This window comes from Rhinoraja longicauda, chromosome 15 (genome assembly GCF_053455715.1).
Source record: "Rhinoraja longicauda isolate Sanriku21f chromosome 15, sRhiLon1.1, whole genome shotgun sequence".
NCBI classification, from domain to species: Eukaryota; Metazoa; Chordata; class Chondrichthyes; order Rajiformes; family Arhynchobatidae; genus Rhinoraja; species Rhinoraja longicauda.
This window is the reverse complement of record NC_135967.1, coordinates 42126653-42149765: the sequence shown is the minus strand read 5'-3', so window position 1 is coordinate 42149765 and position 23113 is coordinate 42126653. Positions and strand designations below refer to the sequence as shown.

Here is a 23113-nt window from a genome sequence, read left to right as displayed (position 1 = left end):
CAATCAGAAAAGCCGATCAATGCTGGCTACCCTTCTAGTTAAAGTCTATAACTCCACACAATGTGTCATCTTCTTAAGGTATTGGCTCCAGCACATCATATTCTGCTTAATGAAGATTGCTTCCACAACCATCTTGGTGCCCACTCTTATTTTCTATTAATCTACAATGTAGGTTCAGACTCTTCACCACTACTGCCATTTAATGGATTTGACTAACATGTTCTGAGTGGAGTGACTGGACTGATCTGATGAAGCATTACCCTGAAAAGTAGTTGCTTAATGTTCCTTCTCTGCTTTCCATTAGCCACCAGGGCCATTTGAGAATAGCTGGGGATATGCGTCACTGATCAGCATTGAAGTCAGCAATCAAGAGGGCTGTGGAGGCAAGTCAGTGGATAGTTTTAAGGCAGAGATAGACAAATTCTTGATTAGAACGGGTGTCAAGAGTTATGGAGAGAGGGCAGGAAAATGGGAATAGGAGGCAGAGATCAGCCATGATTGAATGGTGGAGTGACTAGATGGGCCGAATGGCCTAATTCCACTCCGATAACCTGTGAACGTGTGAAGGCACATTCGGACCAATTGTCCAGCTTCGCTCTGCTGAGCTGAGGGACTCCTGTGAACTGGAACCCAAAGACTTACGTGTTGCTGTGGCAGCAATTAAGATTGCTTACCAAGTTTGGAATTTCCTTCACACCTTTGCGCAGAAGGGGTTTAGAGTTGCTTGACTCAAGTTGTCAGTCTTCAAGGTCACCAAATCCTGGCATCCTTACCCGCATCAGAGAATTTCTGGAGCGGCACGGTGGGTTGTTGTCTTACAGCACCAGAGAGCTGGGTTTGATCCTGACTACGGGTGCTGACTGTACGGAGTTTGTACGTTCTCGCCGTGATCATGTGGGTTTTCCCCGGGTGCTGCAGTTTCCTCCCATACTCCAAAGACATGCAGGTTTGTAGGTTAATAAGCTTCGGTATAGTTTGTAAATTGGCCTCGTGTGCAGGATAGTGCTAGAGTTCAGGGATCGCTGATCGGCGCGGACTCGATGGGCCGAAGGGCTTGTTTTCATGCTGTATCTCGAAACTAAGCTGAACTAAATTTCCTCCTTGTCACATCCACATTCTATAAACTTAGTGACGGAAGCAACAAAATAGTGCCTTGCAGGAAAATGGAGTGAAGTGCATGACCTGCCCTGGGGCATTGACTGAAAATATAGACGCAATGTTTGCTCCAAATTTGTGCCATAGCCTCAAGTGAATAAAAGCAACACGTCGCAGGTAGCAGTAGCATCCCAATGCACTTTGACAAACCAACAAATTACTGTTAGCAAGCCGAAATAAAAACAGAAAAGGCAGGAAATATTCCTCAGATCTGGCAGCATCGGTAGCAAATGAAACACACCCGATGAAAGACATTGAGTTGAAACATTAATTCGACTTCTCTCTCCACAGATGCTGCCTGGTCTGATTTTTAGACTTAGATTTAGATTTAGAGATACAGCGCAGAAACAGGCCCTTCGGCCCACCGGGTCCGCGCCGCCCAACGATCCCCGCACATTAACACTATCCTACACCCACTAGGGACAATTTTTACATTTGCCCAGCCAATTAACCTACAAACCTGTACGTCTTTAGAGTGTGGGAGGAAACTGAAGATCTCGGAGAAAACCCACGCAGGTCACGGGGAGAACGTACAAACTCCGTACGGTACAGCACCCGTAGTCAGGATCGAACCTGAGTCTCCGGCGCTGCATTCGCTGTAAGGCAGCAACTCTACCGCTGCGCCACCGTGCCGCCCCAAGTCTGTTGACTATTCATATTTCTGTTCTTAATTTCAATGTAGTTTACCTACTGGGGCTTAGGGAAATATTGGCCGTTGCAATCACAAATGAGAGGGATGGTAAACACAGAACACTGCATGGTAGTGGAACCAACATAAATCACCCCAGGATTCAAGGGAACTTACATGAAACAAATAATTGTTATGTTGAGGTACAGAGCAACTGAGCAAAACGCAACTCATCTTATGCCAAGTTTGGGTGGCTCAACAATCTGATTAAAAAAACCTTAATTGTCATAATCAAGGCTTCTGAAGCTATGTATTTGGCACGGTGGCACGGTGGCACGGTGGCGCAGCGGTAGGGTTGTTGCCTTACAGCGCCAGAGACCCGCGTTCGATCCTGACCGCGGGTGCTTTCTGTACAGAGTCTGTACAATCTCCCCGTGACCTGCGTGGGGTTTCTCCGGGTGCTCCGGTTTCCTCCGCACTCCAAAGACGTACAAGTTTGTAGGCTAATTGGCTTGGTAATATTGTACATTGTCCCTAGTGTGTGTAGGATAGTGTAGTGTTCGGAGATCGCTGGTGGGCGTGGACCCGGTGGGCCGAAGTACCTGTATCTCTAAACTAAACTAAACTAAATTTTGGAAGTTGCTACTCCAGAGAGAGGATCAGGCGTTTCGATTGCTCCTGAAATTAATCCACAAATGACACTTATCACACAGCTTTCTTCCCCTGGAGGTGTAAGTTAAATATATCGTGAGAGAAGAAGTTTTCTCCAATCCTAAATATGGCAACCTTACACTGCCCCATTGTGCAGAACAAATCTTATCTTCAAATCCTGAGCAATGTATGATTCTTGCGGCAACTGTCCGCGGCAATATGTCTGAGGAACAGTTGCACATTATTTACACCCATTTGCAGCTGGAAGAATTCAGAGATTGACAGTTTCTTGATTAGTGAGGTTGTGAAAGGTTTCAGGTATAAGGCAGGAGAATGGCGTTGAATGGGAGAAGGTATGATTGAATGGTGGAGTAGATGGGCCAAATGGCCTAAAGACTGCCCCAATGACCAAACTGAAGAGAACCCATGACAATAATTACTTAAATGAAATGAGATCAATATCCATTACTCCTCACCAATTATGCTTGTACACTGAGCAGTAACAGAACCATTATTATTGGGGTCCTTATATTTAATTAATGTTAACTAAATGTAACTATAATTTAGTTAGGTAACTAAATTAACCATTTTTGAATAATATATTGAATATTGAGCCTTTTGCTTATTTTTCCACGGGGAGGCCAATTCTCTGAATGCATTCAAGAGAGAGCTAGATAGAGCTCTTAAGGATAGCGGAGGTATTTATTCACAAAATGCTGGAGTAACTCAGCAGGTCAGGCAGCATCTCAGGAGAGAAGGAATGGGTGACTTTTTGGGTCGAGACCCTTCTTCAGAATGACCCGAAACGTCACCCATTCCTTCTCTCCTGAGATGCTGCCTGACCTGCTGAGTTACTCCAGCATTTTGTGAATAAATACCTTTGATTTGTACCAGCATCTGCAGTTATTTTCTTATACTTAAGGATAGCGGAGTCAGGGGGTATGGGGAGAAGGCAGGAACAGGGTACTGATTGAGAATGATCAGCCATGATCACATTGAATGGCGGTGCTGGCTCGAAGGGCCGAATGGCCTACTCCTGCACCGATTGTCTATTGTCTATTGTCACTCCTCTTTATCTTTTAGTTCAGTTAGAGATACAGCACGGAAACAGGCCCTTTCGCCCCACCGGGTCCATGCCGACCAGCGATTCCCGCACATTAACGCTATTCCACACCCACTGGGGACAATTTTTACATTTGCCAAGCCAACCAACCTACAAACCTGTACGTCTTTGGAGTGTGGGAGGAAACCGAAGATCTCAGAGAAAACCCACGCAGGTCACGGGGAGAACGTACAAACCCCGTACAGACAGCACCCGTGGACGGGAACAAACCCGGGTCTCTGGCGCTGCATTCGCTGTAAGGCAGCAACTCTACCGCTGCGCCATCGTGCCGCCCCAAAACGTTACTCAGCTTTCTAGACAGGAACGTGGCAGATCAGTTTACAGCACGTCCTGTGAATCAGTGTATGATGATGTGCACTTCAATGATATCAGATCTGCTTTGACAAAGGTTATACGCATCACCCGTCATGGTTCCGTCCCCAGGAAGAACTCCAAAGTATTCCACTGTCTCTGAAAAGATTCTTAAACCTTATCTTAACACTGCATCCCTATTATCAATATCACGTACCAGCACAGAAACATTTTGTGGACTATCTGCACCAGTGACTATGTATTCGTGTCAAGGGACTGAATGGCAGACTTTCCAGAGCCATTCCACCATCTGCAAGTCACGGGTCTAATGGAAGCGTCTACACCTGCCTGGATGTGTGGTGCTCCAACCAGTATAATCAAGGAGCAGTCTCACACCGGTCACTCCCTCTTCTCCCCTCTCCCAGCTGGCAAGAGGTACAGAAGTGTGAAAACGCACACCTCCAGATTGAGGCACAGTTTCTTTCCAGCTGTTATCAAGCAACTGAACCACCCTATCACCAACTGGAGAGTCTACCTGAGCTGTAGCTTATTGAGCTGCTACCTAACTCATTGAAGACGCTCGGACTATCTTTATTCGGACTTTATCTTGCACTAAACGTTATTCCCTTTATCATGTATCTGTGCACTGGGAATGGCTCGATTGTAATCATGTGTAGTCTTTCCGTTGACTGGCTAGCGTGCAACAAAAGCTAAACAATAAACTAAACAACATCCAAAGTAGAGCATCAATGTAGAACAAGGAGACCCGCCCACTACCCTAAGCATACCCAGCGTCCATCAAGGGTCCAGCCTGTACACTCTACAAGATGCACTGAGTCAACTTGCCAGGGTCTCTTCAATAGAAATATGCCAAGCACCCGCTGTTCATTCATCATCGCCAGGTCTAAATCCAATTCCTATCCAGAAAGATTAACTCCACCACCCACAAGAACAAGAGTTGTTCAATGAGGCAGCTTACCACTACATTCCTAAAGACGATCATGGGCAATAAATGTGGCCCTTGCCAGCTGAAGGAATAAGAGTTCTAATCCATTCAGCGAAAGAAAGCTCACGAACAAAACTCAATGCTGACCATTGTATTGTTGCTTTTTCTCAAACAATTGGGTTGTTTTTTCCTTAAAATAATTGTGATGCTTCTCAATTTCTCAAGCTAAGTTTGTCTAAAAGGAAGACATTTACAGGGCAAGTCATAGTTTTTGCATTTAGTATAAATCTAGGCATATGCTGGTGTTCAAACTGTTGCCACATGTATTATGGATATCTGCCTTAAGAATGGAGAAATTCCAGTTCCATAATCAATAGCATTAATAAGTACAAACTGCGACAGTAATGTTATCGTTTACTTCTGTAAAGTGATTGCTGTGTTTTGTTATTTTTTATTAATAATTGTTTTGATACTAATTAGCATTCTCCCCATTTCCAGAGAGCTGATATCGCAGTAGCGCCCCTCACTATAACTTTGGTTCGAGAAGAAGTCATTGACTTTTCCAAACCGTTCATGAGTCTCGGTATTTCAATAATGATAAAGAAGCCTCAAAAGTCCAAGCCGGGAGTGTTCTCTTTTCTGGACCCTTTGGCTTATGAGATCTGGATGTGCATAGTCTTCGCCTACATTGGAGTCAGCGTAGTCCTCTTTCTGGTCAGCCGGTTCAGTCCTTACGAATGGCACATGGAAGATAATGAAGAAGGACGTGATCCCCAAAACACTGAGCCACCTAATGAGTTTGGGATATTTAATAGTCTCTGGTTTTCTCTGGGTGCCTTCATGCAGCAAGGATGCGATATCTCACCAAGGTTTGTCATTATCACATTACCTTTGTGCATTTTATGGTCAAAAACTGATGCCATGGTGCATATACGTTACTTTTATTCCACCTTTATTTATTTTATTTTTTTAATTTCGCTTCCCCCCGACAAATTTTGCATTCAACATTAGTATCCATGCCAGCGCGGTAAGATCCACCAGCCATGCGATCATCATCCAGCCTGCCACCCCACCCTGCCCACGCTCAAAATGCCTACTGGCTTATTCGCAACGTCATTCGCACAGCTATCTGAATAACTTATATACACCATGCCGAGACTGTAAAATGCATAAGGTCTATCTATCTCCAGCACCCTTGGAGGGCTACCGCGTTTTTGCTGCATATCGCATTTTATGGTCAACAGTTCGGTGTATATAACAGAATCACGCTACATTTTGTAAGCGCCTCCATTTTTAAAATGGAAAAATTCTAAAATCAAATGCAGCAGCCCGTTTAAGAGGCACCTCCAAGCCGGTCTTGGTTTATTTTTCTTTGAGTTTGCATTAATGGAACCATTCTCTCCAGCTTGCTTTCATTTCTCATTCTGTTTTCTCATTGTCTTCATGCCATTTATGGGTTGCAATATCTCACATTGTAGACCTTCATGGGTTCGAAGGATTTTAGAAAAAAACTGTTCTTTGTAAATTTTAAATTGTAATCGGGTTCGTGGATTCAGTGATCTCTCTTTGAGATTTTAGAACACCCTTTTAAACCTTGCCTACCAGTAAATTATTTAATTCATTTATTGTGAATTGTAATTCACAATTGTTTGGAAAATTGAGTAGCATTCTCATCGAAGAATACACAGCCAGATGAATATCATTGAGGAATATCATCCGGGTGTCAGAGGTTACGGGGGGAAGGCAGGAGAATGGGGTTAGGGAGGGGGAGAGATAGATCAGCCATGATTGAATGGCGGAGGAGACTTGATGGGCCGAATGGCCAAATCGTGCTCCTATCACTTATGATCATATGAAATTTGTAATTGAAATGAATAAATCAGTTAAACTAATCAAAGTAATATCGATACCACTTAGCAGAAACATGCCAAAAGGAGCAAAAAGAGAGTTTCAGCTTTGTTCTTGAGTAACATAAACATTTGTCTGTATACTGATTGGAATGTAAGCTGAAGGAACTGGGAACATGACCAAAAATGAAAAGGGCACAAATGGGGAAGAGAGAATATTATGTTGTCAAGTTGCAAAGGGCACAGAGAAGATTTACAAGATGTTGCCAGGACTAGAGGGACTGAGCTACAGGGAGAGGCTGGACAGGCTGGGACTCTATTCCTTCGAGTGCAGGAGGATGAGGGGTGATCTTTTAGAGGGGTACAAAATCATGAGAGGAATAGATTGAGTAGACACACAGAGAAGGCTAATCGAGAACTAGAGGACATAGGTTGAAGGTGAGGGGGGGGGGGGGGAGATTTAATAGGAACCCGAAGGGTAATTTTTTCACGCAAAGGGTGGTAGGTGTATGGAACGAGCTGCCGGAGGAGGTAGTTGAGGCAGGTACTATTGCAGTATTTAAGAAACATTTAGATAGGAACATGGATAGGACAGGTTTGGATAGGTATGGGCCAAATGCAGGCAAGTGGGACGAGTGTAGATTGGACATGGTGGCCGGTGTGGGAAAGTTGGGCTGAAGGGCCTGTTTCCTCGCTGTAAGACTCTATGACACTATGACTAGATGATGGCTCGAGGGAGCAAATCTTGGCCAATTTTTGTCATGTAAGTAAAAAAAAGATAATTGGGGACAGGTTCAGTCTTAAGTCCCTCATGTTGGAAGAACTCGTGTGCCTTGCCATCCATAGCCAACAATGCTGTAGGGAAGATAATTTTTGCATGTTCAAAGCAATTCTTGAGGCCTTTTACAAAGGCTATTCTAAAATAGGATCTTCTTGGGTTTTTTAAGCGCAAGTTACATTGCCTAAATTTTAACAAAATCACAGTCTGATAGGAAAACATTAGAGGGATATGAGAAAATACACAGGCAAGTGGGACTAGCATAGATGGAAAATCTTACTCGGCATGGCCATGTTGGGCTGCAGGGCCTGTTTCCATGCTGTACGAATCTATGACTATCAAAATATTAAAAGTCCCTTAATAAATTTTCAAAGATTTAGAATCATTAATTTAGCATCAGTTGCCACTATGGTTGGTGTGGTCACTCAGGTAGCAGATTAAGATTTAAAAAGTTGCAGTGATAAAGGTTTTCTCAGACTGGTTGTTGAAATAGGTAGAGATTGGATACTGTGTGTAGCCTTAATAGCCATATATTCATTCTTGGTCATGGTGTTTAGATCGCCACAGGGTATATTTTCCTGCACTTTCTTCTCTCACTTTGATAAATACAAATGTTATCATGATTTTTGTTTTTAAGTTACTGATCACACATAGGTAAATATGCATCCGTACGCATGTAAAGTCTTGTGAAGGATTGTCCAAGCATGGGCACGAGACAGTTCTTTTTTGAAGGCGCAGAGTAGCTCAGCAGGTCAGGCAGCATCTCAGGAGAACATGGATAGACAACGTTTCGTGTTCGGACTCTTCTTCAGACTGATTGCAGGGGGAGAGAGAAGGGGGGGGGGGGGGAGGCTGGAAGAGAGCGGGGGAAAGACAAAGCCTGACAGGTAATAGGCCAACACAGGCGAGGGGGGTTATTTTGAAAGGCAGGAGATTGGACAAAGGCCAGAGATGAAAAAAAATGGAAAGTGTGAGACAAAAGACTTGAAGAGTTGCGAATTGCGAAGCTGGGGCAAGGAATGTAGGGGGAGGGGGAGGGGAGAAATAGGCTCCACTTCCCCATTTTGTCGCCATGAAAATGCCTTTTAAATTTCCTAATGCAGTCAGCAAAAAAGTTCTGCACCAGAAATGGATCTGTGTGGGCCTACAAAAGGGATAATGCAATTTAATTACACTCATCTCTTTTTTTTTCTCTCTGTTAGGATTTATCTTTCTTCTCCGGTCTTAATGTAAATGCATATGTTTTTACATATTACTAACAAAAAAATCGCCAGCCCTCCCAACAGCTTAACCTGACAATGGAATGCTATGCCTTGATCCAGAATGTGCAATTGATGCCCCGGCTTCTGGATCTTGACAGTCCAATTGCAACTCGAAATTCCCAATGAGATGTCTCATTTGGCCGTGCTCGTTCCAAACAGGTTAAGCTGTTACCAGGTGTGACATCCTGGATGGAGCTCTGGGGTTTTGAGAATTGTTTTACTTTCACGATTCAGCTGATATCCCAAACCATTAAATGTGCCGCTGATACCTTGAGAGCTCATTCAATTGAGTCGGTCAGCTGTGAACATTTCCACTGTAAAGAGACACGTTTATTTGGCTTCTGAGTGCTAAAATGCCTAATTGAAAAACACTCAGATCCAATCCAAAAAAAAAACAATCCGACATGCATTATTTTTATTGAACGAGCCTTGTCAAACAATCTTTGTCGTAACTGAGCAAATTGGCTTTGAAGACTCCAGACTAATTTGTTTGGGACATGTCAAAGGAAAGGTGCAACATTTTTTTTTCCCCACTGTGAGTATTGATATTTTCTTTAAATTAAGTTAAAATAGATAAGGATGTAACAGTTCAGATACTGATTTTGAATTCAAATCTTCACGAGAAGCAATTTTATAATCTCTTTTGGTGCATGACAATGTAAAATTCCCAAGTACAGTGTGTATCTCCTATTAAGCTCTTCCATTCATTTCTTCCTTTTACCCTTTTCAAATGTAATCCTATTTACCCGATTTCAAATCTTCACTTTTGTTACTTTAAAGCAAATTTATTCAATGGATTATTCAAAAATATGGCAATTTTATTCTGAATTACTTTACAGAAAAAGACTTATGCAGGGGCTTAGTTTCAATATATTGCAATATTTTAAGAGATTGCTATAATTTAAATAATTTATTTTGTATAGCTTACATTCTTACTTTGAAGATATTTAACACTGTTAAAGGTTATCCGTTTAAGTTCAATTTGAATATCGCATATGTCAGATTATCTCATATTCTCTAATTCAAAGTTTCTATCATTTATGGGAAACCATTTTATTACCGTGCCTCTATTTTATTCACTAGATGCTGATGTAGTCTTCATTATATTGCCAATTTCATTCACCAATTACTACTTCAGTACTATTTTGATAAGCTAAGTATGCAATCAGCTTTGCTATTCCTGTAACTTCATGCACAATAAGATATCCCCCTTATAAGAGCTCGTGATGGGATGTTGAACAATGAGGGAGAGATGAGTGTTTGTGGGGGAAAATCTCAATTAATTCAATTCATGCCCATTACTCTCACCAAAGCAGAACTTCATTTGATCAGGATTAATTTAAGAATGTTTCAATGAATGACTGCTGTACATAAAGGCAACAAACACAGACTTGTTTAAAACCAATAGCAATTTAAAAAAAAGGTGTTGGAAGGAACTGCAGGTGCTGGTTTAAACTGAGGATAGACACAAAAAGCTGGAATAACTTAGCGAAAGACAGGCACCATCACTGGAGAGAAGGAATGGGTGACGTTTCGGGACGAGACCCTCTTCAGACTGAGTCTTGAGAAGGGTCCCGACCCAAAACGTCACCCACTCCTTCTCTCCAAGATGCTGCCTGTCCCACTGAACTACTCCAGCATTTTGTGTCTATCTTCAGCAATAAAAAGGTGTACTATTTTACGTATGAGAGGAATAGATCGTGTAAAGTGTACAAAATCATCAGAGGAATAGATCAGGTAAACGCACTGAGTCTTTGCCCTGAGTAGGTGAATCGAGAGCCAAAGGGCATGGGTTTAATGTGAGGGGCGAATGAATTCAATTCAATTCAATTCAATTCAATTCAATTCAATTCAATTCAATTCAATTCAATTCAATTCAATTCAATTAATGGGAACCTGAGGATGAACTTTTTAACACTAAGGGTGGTGGGTGTATGGAACAAGGTGCTGGAGGAGATAGTTGAGGCAGGTACTATCACAATGTTTGTTCAGAGGGTGGGGAATCTGTGGAATTCATTGCCACAGACAGCTGTGGAGGCCAAGTCAATGGATATTTGTAAGACAGACATTGAGAGATTCTTGATCAATACGTGTGTCTGTGGTCACGGGGAGAAGACAGAAGAACGGGACTGAGAGGGAAAGATAGATCAGCCATGATTGAATGGCGGAGTAGACTTGATGGGCTGAATGGCCTAATTCTTCTCCTAGAACGTAAGAACTTATGAAACAGTTAGACGGCTACATGGTTGGGGTAGGTTTCGAGGAATATGGGCCAAAAGCAGGCAGGTGGGTGTAGTGTAGATGGGGCATGTTGGTTGGCGTGGGCATGTTGGGCCAAAGGGCCAGTTTCCACGCTGTATGACTCATTGATTCTATGACAGCAGAACAGCAGCATGCTCGAAGCAACAGCTGTGGAAGATGTTACAAGATAATTAAAAATACATTTACTCCCATGAAGCAATGAAAGCCACATTAATATCCATCATGCCAGCCACCAGAGTTCAATGAAAGATTTTGTTTTATTGCCATAGTGCTTTATATTTGTAAGTATGAACATTACAATTGGCTTTGCTACTGAAGGTGCAGTGATAATCGGTAAGAGTATCATTGTGGGCCTTGCAATTGCAATGCGTATTAAAAATCATGTTAAACCAGCAAAGGAGGTCTGTGTAGGAAGGAACTTCAGATGCTGGTTTACATCAAAGATAGACACAAAATACTGGAGTAACTCAGCGGGACAGACAGCACCTTCTCTGGATGGAAGGAATGGGTGACATTTCGGGTCGAGACCCTTCTTCAAACTGAGGCCTGTAATACTTCTGGGTGGCACGGTGGCGCAGCGGTAGAGTTGCTGCCTTACAGCGCTTGCAATGCCAGCGTTCTATCCCAACTACGGGTGTTGTCTGTACGTAGTTTGTACGTTCTCCCCGTGACCGTGTGGGGTTTCTCCAAGATATTTGGTTTCCACCCACACTCCAAAGACGTTCAGGTCTGTAGGTGAAAAGGCTTGGTAAATGTTAAGATTGTCCTTACTGTGTGTAGGATAGTGTTAATGTGCGGGATCACTGGTCAGCGCGGACTCGGTGGGCCGAAGGGCCTGTTGCTGCGCTGTACCTCCAAACTAAACTAAAACTAAAATTTAGAGCAAAGCCACAAAGCTTGATTAGAGGGATATGAGGGATATCTGGAGGTTTGTTTGTGCTCAGGCAGCAGTGGACGGTGGAATAGACTTCAGGTGCACGAGTGTACACAAAATCCTCTCCTCCCTCAACCCCAGCCTTGTGAGTGGTGGAGAATTGTGGAGGAAGTCTGCCAGGCAACGAATTAGCGGGTGGGAGGTGGAAATGATTGCCGAGCAAGTCCCAAGAGGCAGGGAGAAGATTCTGAGAGAAAGAAAATTAGAAAATGAGAAGGGGTGGAGTAGGAAGATGATTGAGATGGCTGAGGAAACTAGTGGGCAAGTAATCGTCAAGAGACATGAGTATTTAATACGCCAACAACGGAACCATTAAATTCTTACTTGCAGCAGCATAACACAGTACACATAGAATGGGGGAATAATAATAATAATGTAGAAATAGTAGGAGGATTCCATTTTCTTAATATTATAGAGTCATGGATTCAAACATCATAGTGTAGTTGCCCACGCCAGCTAAGATGTCCCATCTACACTAGTCCCACCTGGCTGCATGTGGCCCATATCCCTCTAAATCTTTCCTGTCCATGTACCTGTCCAAGCGCCTTTTAAATGGTGTTATTTGCATCTGCCTTAACGACCGAAACATAGAATATAGGTGCAGGAGTAGGCCATTCGGCCCTTTGAGCCAGCACTGCCATTCAATATGATCATGGCTGATCATCCAAAATCAGTGCCCCGTTCCTGCTTTCTCCCAAATATCCCTTGATTCCATTAGCCCTAAGAGCTCAATCTAACTCTCTCTCGAAAACATCAGTAAATTGGCCTCCAATGCCTTCTCTGGCAGAGAATTCCACAGATTCACAACTCTCTGGGTGAAAAGGTTTTTCCTCGTCTCAGTCCTAAGTGGCCTACCCCTTATTCTTAAACGGTGATGACTGGTTATGGACTCCCCCTACATCGGGAACATTTTTCCTGCATCTAGCCTGTCCTCTCCCTCAAGAATTTTGTATGTTTCTATAAGATCCCATCTCATCCTTCTAAATTCCAATGAATACAACCCCAGTCATTCCATTCTTTCATCATATGTCAGTCCCGCCATCCCAGGAATTAACCTGGTGAACCTACGCTGCACTCCCACAATAGCACCACCTCCTCTGGCGGCTCATTCCAATATACCCACCACCCTCTTTGCCAAAAGGTTGCCCCTCAGGTTCCTATTAACTCTTTACCCTCTCACTTTAAATAGACAATAGACAATAGGTGCAGGAGGAGGCCATTCGGCCCTTCGAGCCATTCAATGTGATCATGATTGATTATTCTCAATTAGTACCCCGTTCCTGCCTTCTCCCCATACCCCCTGACTCTGCTATCCTTAAGAGCTCTATCTAGCTCTCTCTTGAATGCATTCAGAGAATTGGCCTCCACTGCCTTCTGAGGCAGAGAATTCCACAGATTCACAACTCTCTGACTGAAACAGTTTTTCCTCATCTCAGTTCTAAATGGCCTACCCCTTATTCTTAAACTGTGGCCCTTGTTCTGACTCCCCCAACATTGGGAACATGTCTTCTGCCTCTAACGTGTCCAACCCCTTAATAATCTTATACGTTTCGATAAGATCTCCTCTCATCCTTCTATATTCAGTGTATACAAGCCTAGTCGCTCCAGTCTTTCAACATATGACAGTCCCGCCATTTCGGGAATTAACCTAATAAACCTACACTACACGCCCTCAATAGCAAGAATATCCTTCCTCAAATTTGGAGACCAAAACTGCACACAGTACTCCAGATGCGGTCTCACTAGGGCCCTGTACAACTGCAGAAGGACCTCTTTGCTCCTATACTCAACTCCTGTCTGGTTCTTGATTTCCCTACTCTGGGTAAAAGACTGTGCATCTTTCTATCTATTTCCTTCATGATCTCATTTAATAAATATTTAGACAGGTACATGGGGGAAGACAGATTTAGAGGGATATGGGCCAAATGCAGCAGGTGGGACTAGTGTAGATGGGCCGGTGTGGGCGAGTTGAGTCAACGGGACTGTTTCCACGCTGTAAAGCTCTATGACTATAAGCCTTAAAGAGTGAAGTATTTTTGATTCAAGCCAAGTATCTTCCATCTGAGCAAGCCATTCTTTTCTGGAGCTGGACACAAAGTGCTGGAGTAACTCAGCGGGTCAGGCAGCATCTCTGGACAAAAAGGATAAGTGACGTTTCGGGTCGGGACCCTTCCTCTCCGGAGATGCTGCCTGACCCGCTGAGTTACTCCAGCACTTTGTGCCTACCTTTGGTATAAACCAGCATCTGCAGTTCTTTGGTTTATATATCTGGAGCTTCCTGGATAACAAACCAATTTGAGAACAAAATTGAATAGATAAAGTAACAAATATTAGATACAGATGCAAACTTAAAGTAGATTGAATACTGACAGGGTAAATGGAGATTGAAAAAAAAATCTAGGACAAGCACAGATAGAATGAGAAAGGAATAATGGATCACATAAAATATAACTCAAAGCGTTTTATAAGATGTAAATGCAAAAGATAAGTAAAGGAATGGGAGAACAAGATTGGAAATCTGTCCAAGACAGAAAGGGTTTTGCATCTAATTTCATCCTTGTGATGATTATTTACTTTTAGTTTTTTAGAGATACAGCACAGAAACAGGCCGTTCGGCCCACCGAGTCCGTGCCGACCAGCTATCCCCACACTTTAACACTATCCGACACACACCGGGGATAATTTACAATTCTACCAAGTCAATTATACCGAGTCAACAAACCTGTACGTCTTTGGAATGTGAGAGGAAACCGGGGCACCCGGAGAAAATCTGCGCAGGTCACGGGGAGAACGTACAAGCTCCGTACAGACAGCACCCATAGTCAGGATCGAACCCGGGTCTCTGGCGCTGTGAGGCAGCAACTCTACCGTTGCGCCACCTGTGAAAGAAAGGGGAGTGGGGTGGGTGGGCTGCAGGTATGAAGATATTGGATAGATTGGTAATATATTAAAAGGAGGTATTACATAGATTGGCCCTCATAAAAATTAGCAATCTACCTAGTTTTTCGAGGGAGGATCAAACAGAGGTAGCAGAAGATCTGACCAAGTCAAGTCAAGTCAAGTCAATTTATTTGTATAGCACATTTAAAAACAACCCACGTTGACCAAAGTGCTGTACATCAGTTCAGGTACTAAGAAATGAACGTACAATGGCACACAAACATAACAGCACATACATAAACAGTTCACAGCGCCCCCTCAGAGGGCCTCAAACGCTAGGGAGTAGAAATAGATTTTGAGCCTGGACTTAAAGGATGGATCCATCCCAGGTCTGAGCATGCAGCAAGAGAATTAAACACTCAAATTATATAATCCTATTCAAAAAGGAGAAAAGAAGATATCTGCTATCCGCAGGTTAATTAGTCTGACATCATTGTTCAGAAGGTCAATAGACTATTTCACTGGTGATGATAAAATTAATTTTTGCTTATAGGCGCATGGGTAAATGTAGTCAGGTAAATAAAAAACATCTTAAATAAAAAGGTGGTGCAGCGGTAGAGTTGCTGATTCACAATGCTTACAGCGCCAGAGACTCAGGTTCGATCCTGGTTATGGGCACTGTCTGTATGGAGTTTGTACGTTCTCCCCATGCTGCATGGGTTTTCTCCGAGTATTTCGGTTTCCTCCCACACTCCAAGGACCTACAGGTTTGTAGGTTAATTGGCTTGGTATGAATGTAAAAAATTGTCCTTAGTGTAGGATAGTGTTGATGTGCAGGGATCGCTGGTCGGTGCGGACTCGATGGGCCAAAGGGCCTGTTTCCACGCTATATCTCTAAACTAAACTAAATTAAACTAAACATAAAACTGGAAAAGCCTGAAAACACCCAGCAGGCAGGCAAGCATCTGTTGGGGGGGTTAATATTAAGGTCAAAGACTCTTGGTCAGAACTGAGAAAGGGGTGAAACAAGTTAATTTTAAATGCAGAGGAGGAAAGTGGATAGAATAGAGCAACATTCATAAGTTCAAAAGTGATAGGAGCAGAATAAGGCCATTCAGCCCATCAATTCTACTCCGCCATTGAATGGTACCATGAGAAGACATTGTGAATAAAGTTACTTGGCTGATAGGTCAAGGATAGAAATTAGAATGAGAATAGATGAACAAAGGAATGTAAAAACTGTGAAATAAAGGCAAGGAGAGAGAGAGAGAGAGAGAGAGAGAGAGAGAGAGAGAGAGAGAGAGAGAGAGAGAGAGAGAGAGAGAGAAGAGAGAGAGAGAGAGAGAGAGAGAGAGAGAGAGAGAGAGAGAGAGAGAGAGAAAGAGAGAGAGAGAGAGAGAGAGAGAAAGTGAGAATGCAACTGAAGGAATGTAAAAGATCAGGAAAGGTGTTTAAGATCATGAAAGGAATAGATAGGGTCTTTTACCTAGGGTAGGGGAATCGAGAACCAAAAGATTTGGGTATAAGGTGAGGAGGGAAAGATTTAATGTTGTGGTAGTACCTGCCACAGGTAATACCACAACATTAAAGGGTGGCATGGTGGCGCAGCGGTAGAGTTGCTGTCTTACAGCGAATGCAGCGCCGGAGACTCAGGTTCGATCCTGACTACGGGCGCCGTCTGTACGGAGTTTGTACGCTCTCCCCGTGACCTGTGTGAGTTTTCTACGAGATCTTCAGTTTCCTCCCACACTCCAAAGACGTACAGGTATGTAGGTTAATTGGCTTGGTAAATGTAAAAATTGTCCCTAGTGTGTGTAGGATAGTGTTAATGTGCGGGGATCGCTGGGCGGCGCGGACCCAGTGGGCCGAAGGGCCTGTTTCTGCGCTGTATCTCTAAATCTAAATCTAAAAAATAGGAATCTAAAGGGTGGTAGGGATATGGAACGAGCTGCCAGAGGAAGTAGTTGAGGCAGGTACTATCACAACATTTAAGAAACATTTAGACAGGGTCGTGGATTGAATAGGTTTAGTGGGATATGGGCCAAATACAGGCAGGTGGAACTAGTGTAGATGGGGCATTTTGGTCAGCATGGGCAAGTTGGGCCGAAGGGCCTCTTTCTACCCTGTATGACTCTATGTGATGTGTCACCATTGTTGCCGGTTAGATAGCAAGGTGACTTCTCTTTTAGTGCAGTAGCTTCTAAAGCAGCGTGATAATGTTCAGATAATCTGTTTTTAATTATGTTGATTTAGAGAGAAATATTGCCCAAGACACGAGGAATAACCTCCCTGGCCTTCTTCAAAATAGTTCCGTGAGATTAGTTATATTTGCCTGAACCATCAGACAAGTGCTAAGCCCTTTATCGCTTTCTTTGATGGTTTCCAAGAGTGGCTCTGCATTGCACCAAGTGTTAGCCGGGACCAATGCCTAAAAGTGGGACCTGAATCCTCTGACTCAGTTTTACCAATTTTATCACAGATGACGTTAAAAAAAGAAACGTATAAGTAAGCAGAGGTCATAGACAGCTGTAATGTTTCGCAAAAAAATCTAAATTAATGAACCAGGGTCTTGAATTATTTACCACTATTTGTTCAAATCCCACCACAACAATTCGCAGCATGGAATTAAAAAATATACTGAGAGTGATTCCAGAACTAACATAGAAAATAGGTGCAGGAGGGGGCCATTTGGCCCTTCGAGCCAGCACCGCCATTCATTGTGATCATGGCTGATCATCCACAAACTACTGGTAGACACAAAATGCTGGAGTAACTCAGCGGGTCAGGCAGCATCTTGAGAGAGAAGGAATGGGTGACATTTCAGGTCGAGACCCTTCTTCAGACTGATGTCAGGGGAGGGGGCGGGACAAAGATAGGATGTAGTAGGAGACATGAAGACAGTGGGAGAACTGGGAAGGGGAGGAGAAAGAGAGGGACAGAGGAACTATCTGAAGTTGGAGAAGTCAATGTTCATACCACTGGGGTGTAAGCTGCCCAAGCGAAATATGAGATGCTGTTCCTCCAATTTGTGCTGGCAAATAGCCAGCTCTGTCACTTCTTGTACAGGGCCTAAGTGTTCCTGGACCAGTCCAGTTTGCTGCCCAGGTACACTCCCAGGTATTTGTACTCCCTGGTAAACTGCACATCCACGCTTTTGATGGAGACGGGACCGGGTGTTCCTCTCCTAAAGTCCACCACTAAGTCCTTAGTCTTGTCGGTGCTGAACTGCAGGTGATTCAGCCCACACCACTCAACAAAGTCGTTGTCTACACCTCTGTATTCAGCTTCCCTCACTGATGCAGCCCACAATTGCAGAGTCATCTGAAAACATCTGCAGGTGGCAGGAGTATCTGAAGTCCGAGGTGTAGATGGTGACCAGGAAGGGAGAGAGGACCGTCCCTGTGGGGCCCCTGTGTTCCTCACCACCATGTCCGAGACACAGTTCTGTAGCATGACATATTGTGGTCGTCCAGTCAGGTAGTTGATGATCCAGGACACCAATGGAGCATCCACCCACATCTTCGTCAGTTTGCTCCCTAGCAGTGGCGAAGCACTGGCGAAGTAAAAAAACAGTGCGTCCCGGCTTATCCAGGTGAGCACAGGAACAATGGGGCGGGTGGGTGACGGCGTCCTCAACCCCCATCTTTGTTTGGTAAGTGAACTGCAGGGGGTCCAGGTAGGGGTTAACCAGGGGTCGCAGGTGAGTGAGCACCAGCCTCTCCAAGGACGTCATGATGTGTGAAGTCAGGGCCACCGGTCTGTAGTCATTGGAGGAGCTGGGGCACGTCCTCTTTGGTACAGGAACCAGGCAGGATGTCATCCACATCACAGGAACCCTATCCAGGCTCAGGCTCAGGATGAAGATATGCTGGAGTACTCCGCACAACTGGCTGGCACACGCCTAGGGCTGACACCATCACTACCTGTGGCTTTGCCTGGGCAGAGTCTGCTCAGCTCCTTCCTCACCTGCTCAGCCTTGATGGTCAGGTGCGACAAAGAAAGGGCAGAGGAAGTAGACCCAGGGGGGTTGAGGGGGAGAATCTGTTGGGGAGCAGGGGGGAGGGTGGGCAGAGGTCACACCATCAAATCTATTGAAAAACAGGTTTAGCTAGTTGGCCCAGTCCTGATTGCTTTCCCTCCCCAGGCCACTGGTCTTCTTGTAGCCTGTGATGCTCTTCATACCCGCTCCACGCATCTCTCATGTTGTTCTGCTGAGGTTTCAGCTCCAGCTTCCTCCTGTAGTCGTCCTTGCCTTGCCTTAGTCTCGCCTTCGGGTCTTTCTGCACCCGTTTCCGTAACCTGGGCGTTACTGTTTTCAGGCTCCTGTACCTTCTTCCCGATGGTAGAAGTGGCCAGGGTGGTGTGGGTCCCTGCCTCTCCGCTATAGAGAATGTCCCAAACCGAAACGTCACCTGTCCATGTCCTCCAGAGATGCTGCCTGAACTACTGAGTTACGCCAGCACTTGGTGTATTTCTTTCTACCACAGATTAGGTGGGCTGCAGTCTAAACATTCTCTGATTCGACCACCACAGAGACTCAGCGTCGTCCATTCTAAGCATTTTACCCACATTTAGTTCTAATGCTGAAATCCCAATATGTTTCCTTAATATGAGATTTGACTAAGTACCTGGTAAGTGTGTCTCAATTTTCCATCTGTTAGTACTGATGGACATAATATTGTGGCATTATCTGCTTGAATACCAAAAAGGCATTTCCATTAATTGAGCATGTGAGGTCTAGGCCCAATTCTGAGTAAATACCCACAAGAGTAATTTGCAATTAACAATTGATTCCGAGCAAAGAAATGTTCTGAACCATTTTCAAGTTAAAGTCACTGATAAACTGCTCACTCTCACTGGAAGGAAAATATGTTGACAGAAGGCAGTGGAGGCCAATTCACTGGATGTTTCTCAAGAGAGAGTTAGATTTAGCTAATCGGGCTAACAGAATCAAGGGATATGGGGAGAAAGCAGGAATGGGGTACTGATTTAGGATGATCAGCCATGATCATATTGAATGGCGGTGCTGGCTCGAAGGACCGAATGGTCCACTCCTGCACCTATTTTCTATGTTTCTATGGTTACTGACTTGTTGTTCACAGGACACCAATTAAAATTGACTATTATGGTAAATAGGTTTGCATCCACTTGCAACTTTCTACTCTCCCCCCCCCCCCCCCCCCCCCCCCCCCCCCCACATTCCCCAAATTGTTTTGATAACTGTAGTCCTTCAACAATACTTTCAACAAGAAATATGGGTGGCACGATGGCACAGCAGTAGAGCTACTGCCTTACAGGGCCAGAGACCTGGGTTCGATCCCGACGAAGGGCGCTGTCTGTATGGAGTTTGTACGTTCTCCCCGTGACCACTTGGGTTTTCTCCGGGTTCTCCGGTTTCCTCCCACACTCCAATGAGGAACAGGTTTGTAGGTTAATTGACTTGGCATAAATGTAAATCGTACCTAGTGTGTGTTCGGTAGTGTAAGTCTGCGGGGATCGCTGGTTGGTGCGGACTCGGTGGGCCGAAGGGCCTGTTTCCGCACTGTATCTCTAAACTAAACTAGGTGTAGGCAATTGAAAACAGTTAAATCTGGAGAACAGGTATCATGTTAAACACTGTACAGTGCAGTCCTAACAAGTAATAGTTTTGCTGAGACTTGATTTTTTTTGTAATTAACACAACCTTAAGCAAAAATAAATCAAGACTCAGCAAAACTATTACTTGCTAGGCTTTCATTGATAATAATAATGCATTACCATTGAGAAACAACTCTAATGGTTGTGAAAAGCTAAAGGTTGATAAAATCAATGTACAGAAGAAATATAAATTGGCTTTCACTCCACGTTACACCTCAAATTCCCTATTTATATTAATATAGTTGGACTACCACTAGTTTTCGCAGAAGTAAAGAGTCAGTGCTGGAGTAACTCAGCGAGCCAAGCAGCATCTTTGGAGAATATGGATGGGTGACATTTCAGGTCAAAACTGAAGTAAGAGTCCTGACCAGAAATGTCACCCAACAATTCAGTCTGAAGAAGGGTCTCAACCCGAAACATCACCCATTCCTTCTCTCCCGAGATGCTACCTGAACCACTGAGTTACTCCAGTACTATGCGTTCTTTTTTGTTTAAACCAGCATCTCCAGTACCTTGTTTCTACACAATTGCTAGCCATACTTTTCTTTTAGTAAAGTATGGATCTTTACCCAAACCTTCTTATGATCCCTTGCTAGATTCTTGCTATTGAGGGAGTGGAGCATAGGTTCACCAGGTTCATTCGCAGGATGGCGGGATTGACTTATGATGAAAGAATGGATCGACTGGGCTTACATTCACTGGACTTTAGAAGGATAAGAGAGGATCTTATAGAAACATATAAAATTCTTAAGGAATTGGACAGGCTAGATGCAGGAAAAATGTTCCTGATGTTGGGGGAGTCCAGAACCAGGGGTCACTATTTAAGGGATAGGCCATTTGGGACTGAGATGAGGAAAAACTTTTTCACCCAGAGAGTTGTGAATCTGTGGATTTCTCTGCAACAGAAGGCAGTGGAGGCCAATTCACTGGATGTTTTCAAGAGAGAGTTAGATTTAGCTCTTAGGGCTAATGGAATCAAGGGATATTTGGGAGAAAGCAGGAATGGGGTACTGATTTAGGATGATCAGCCATGATCATATTGAATGGCGGTGCTGGCTCGAATGGCCAAATGGGCTACTCCTGCACCTATTTTTCTGTGTTTCTATCCCTCTAGTGCATGGTAATTACTACTATTTAATAATACAGGCTTAGAGCTTGGAATACCTTGTCTTTAAAAATGTTAGCTTCTAATACAAGATCACTGCTTTGTTTAGAATTGCTTTATTCTCCTTACACAATGTGTGCCAATAGGACAAAAATAGGTGATAGTTATTTTAGTTTAGTTTAGAGATAAATCGCAGAAACAGGCACTTCGGCCCACCTAGTCCTCACCAACCAGCGATCCCCCACACTAATACTACCCTACACACACTAGGGACAATTTTACATTGAAACAATTACACCAAGCCAATGAACCTACTTCATTGTCTTTGGAGTGTGGGAGGAAACCGAAGATCTTAGAGGAAAACCCATGCAGGTCACGGGGAGAACGTACAAACTCAGGATCGAACCCAGGTCTGTGGCGCTGTGAGGCAGTAGCTCTAACACAATGCCACTATCCTGCCCGAGGAATAGAATGCATCAGTATTCTGTTCTTTCAACTGGGAAAGATTCAATCAATTTCAGCCTGGACGATCAAAACACTCAGTGGAAATTGTACATGAGAAACGGTTTAGCTGCTCTTAGCCCAAACCATCATGCCATGAAAACACGACATAATATCCTCACAATGTATCATGTAAAAAAATATATTAGATTGATCAAGAATATAACTGCAAAAAGTAACCACCATGAATATGGTTGGAATAATAGTCAATTGTGAATCTGAAAGAAGGTTGCAAGGACCCTGACGTGAGAGGACGCTGGCGTTGTTTATTCGCCGCTTTTCCGTTAGGATAGTTTGTTTGTTTTTATGTTGATTGTTTTTGTAAAGCGCTTTGAGCACCCGATAAGGCGCTATATAAAATAAATGCTTATTATTATTATTATTATTATTAAGATGATTGGTATGAAAACTGGAAAGATGTTTCTTTTCCAAAATTGAGATTTTAATTTATTTTTTTTGATGATGAAGTGACTTGAGTAATACTTGCAAGAATAATTAGTAGATTCATAGAGTCTTAGAGTGATACAGCCTGAAAACATGTCCAGCGGCCCAACTTCCCCAAATCGACCAACAGGTCCCATCTACACTAGTCCCACCTGCCTGCATTTGGCCCATATCCCTCTAAACCTGTCCTATCCATGTACCTGTCTAATTGTTTCTCAAAAACCTGCCTTAACTACCTCCTCTGGCAGCTTGTTCCATTCACCCACCACCATTTGTGTAAAAAAGTTACCCCTCAGGTTCCTATTAAATATTTCCTCCCCACCTTAAATCTGATTTTGGTCCGGGATTTCCGAAAGTGGAAAATATTGGTCTTCCCTGAATTTTGATGAAGATAAATTCAACCATAAATGATTATGATTGATTATCCAAAAATAGACCAAATGTTATAAGAACGAAGGAATGGGCATCTGGGATTCAGGAACAATTAATCTCACAATTTACATACATAGTGGGCCCCTGACAATGTACTGAAAAACTATTTTGGAATTTCCCTCAATGATTGAGTTATGTAGATGACGTATATTCCAAGGTCAGTTGCTGATCTCAGTTGAGAGCCACTCTCCGACTGTCAGTAGTTCGACCATTACAATTAGTTACATAATTCCCTGG

General features: G+C 43.6%; 1 protein-coding gene across 1 annotated transcript in view; it reads left to right on the top strand.

The window, feature by feature from the left end:
• The window catches only part of LOC144600681 (glutamate receptor 3-like), a 297333-nt gene that overhangs the window by 197609 nt on the left and 76611 nt on the right, over window positions 1-23113 (top strand). The window contains 1 exon segment of the mRNA XM_078412564.1: window positions 5293-5663. Coding sequence (XP_078268690.1) covers window positions 5293-5663 — 371 coding nt within the window.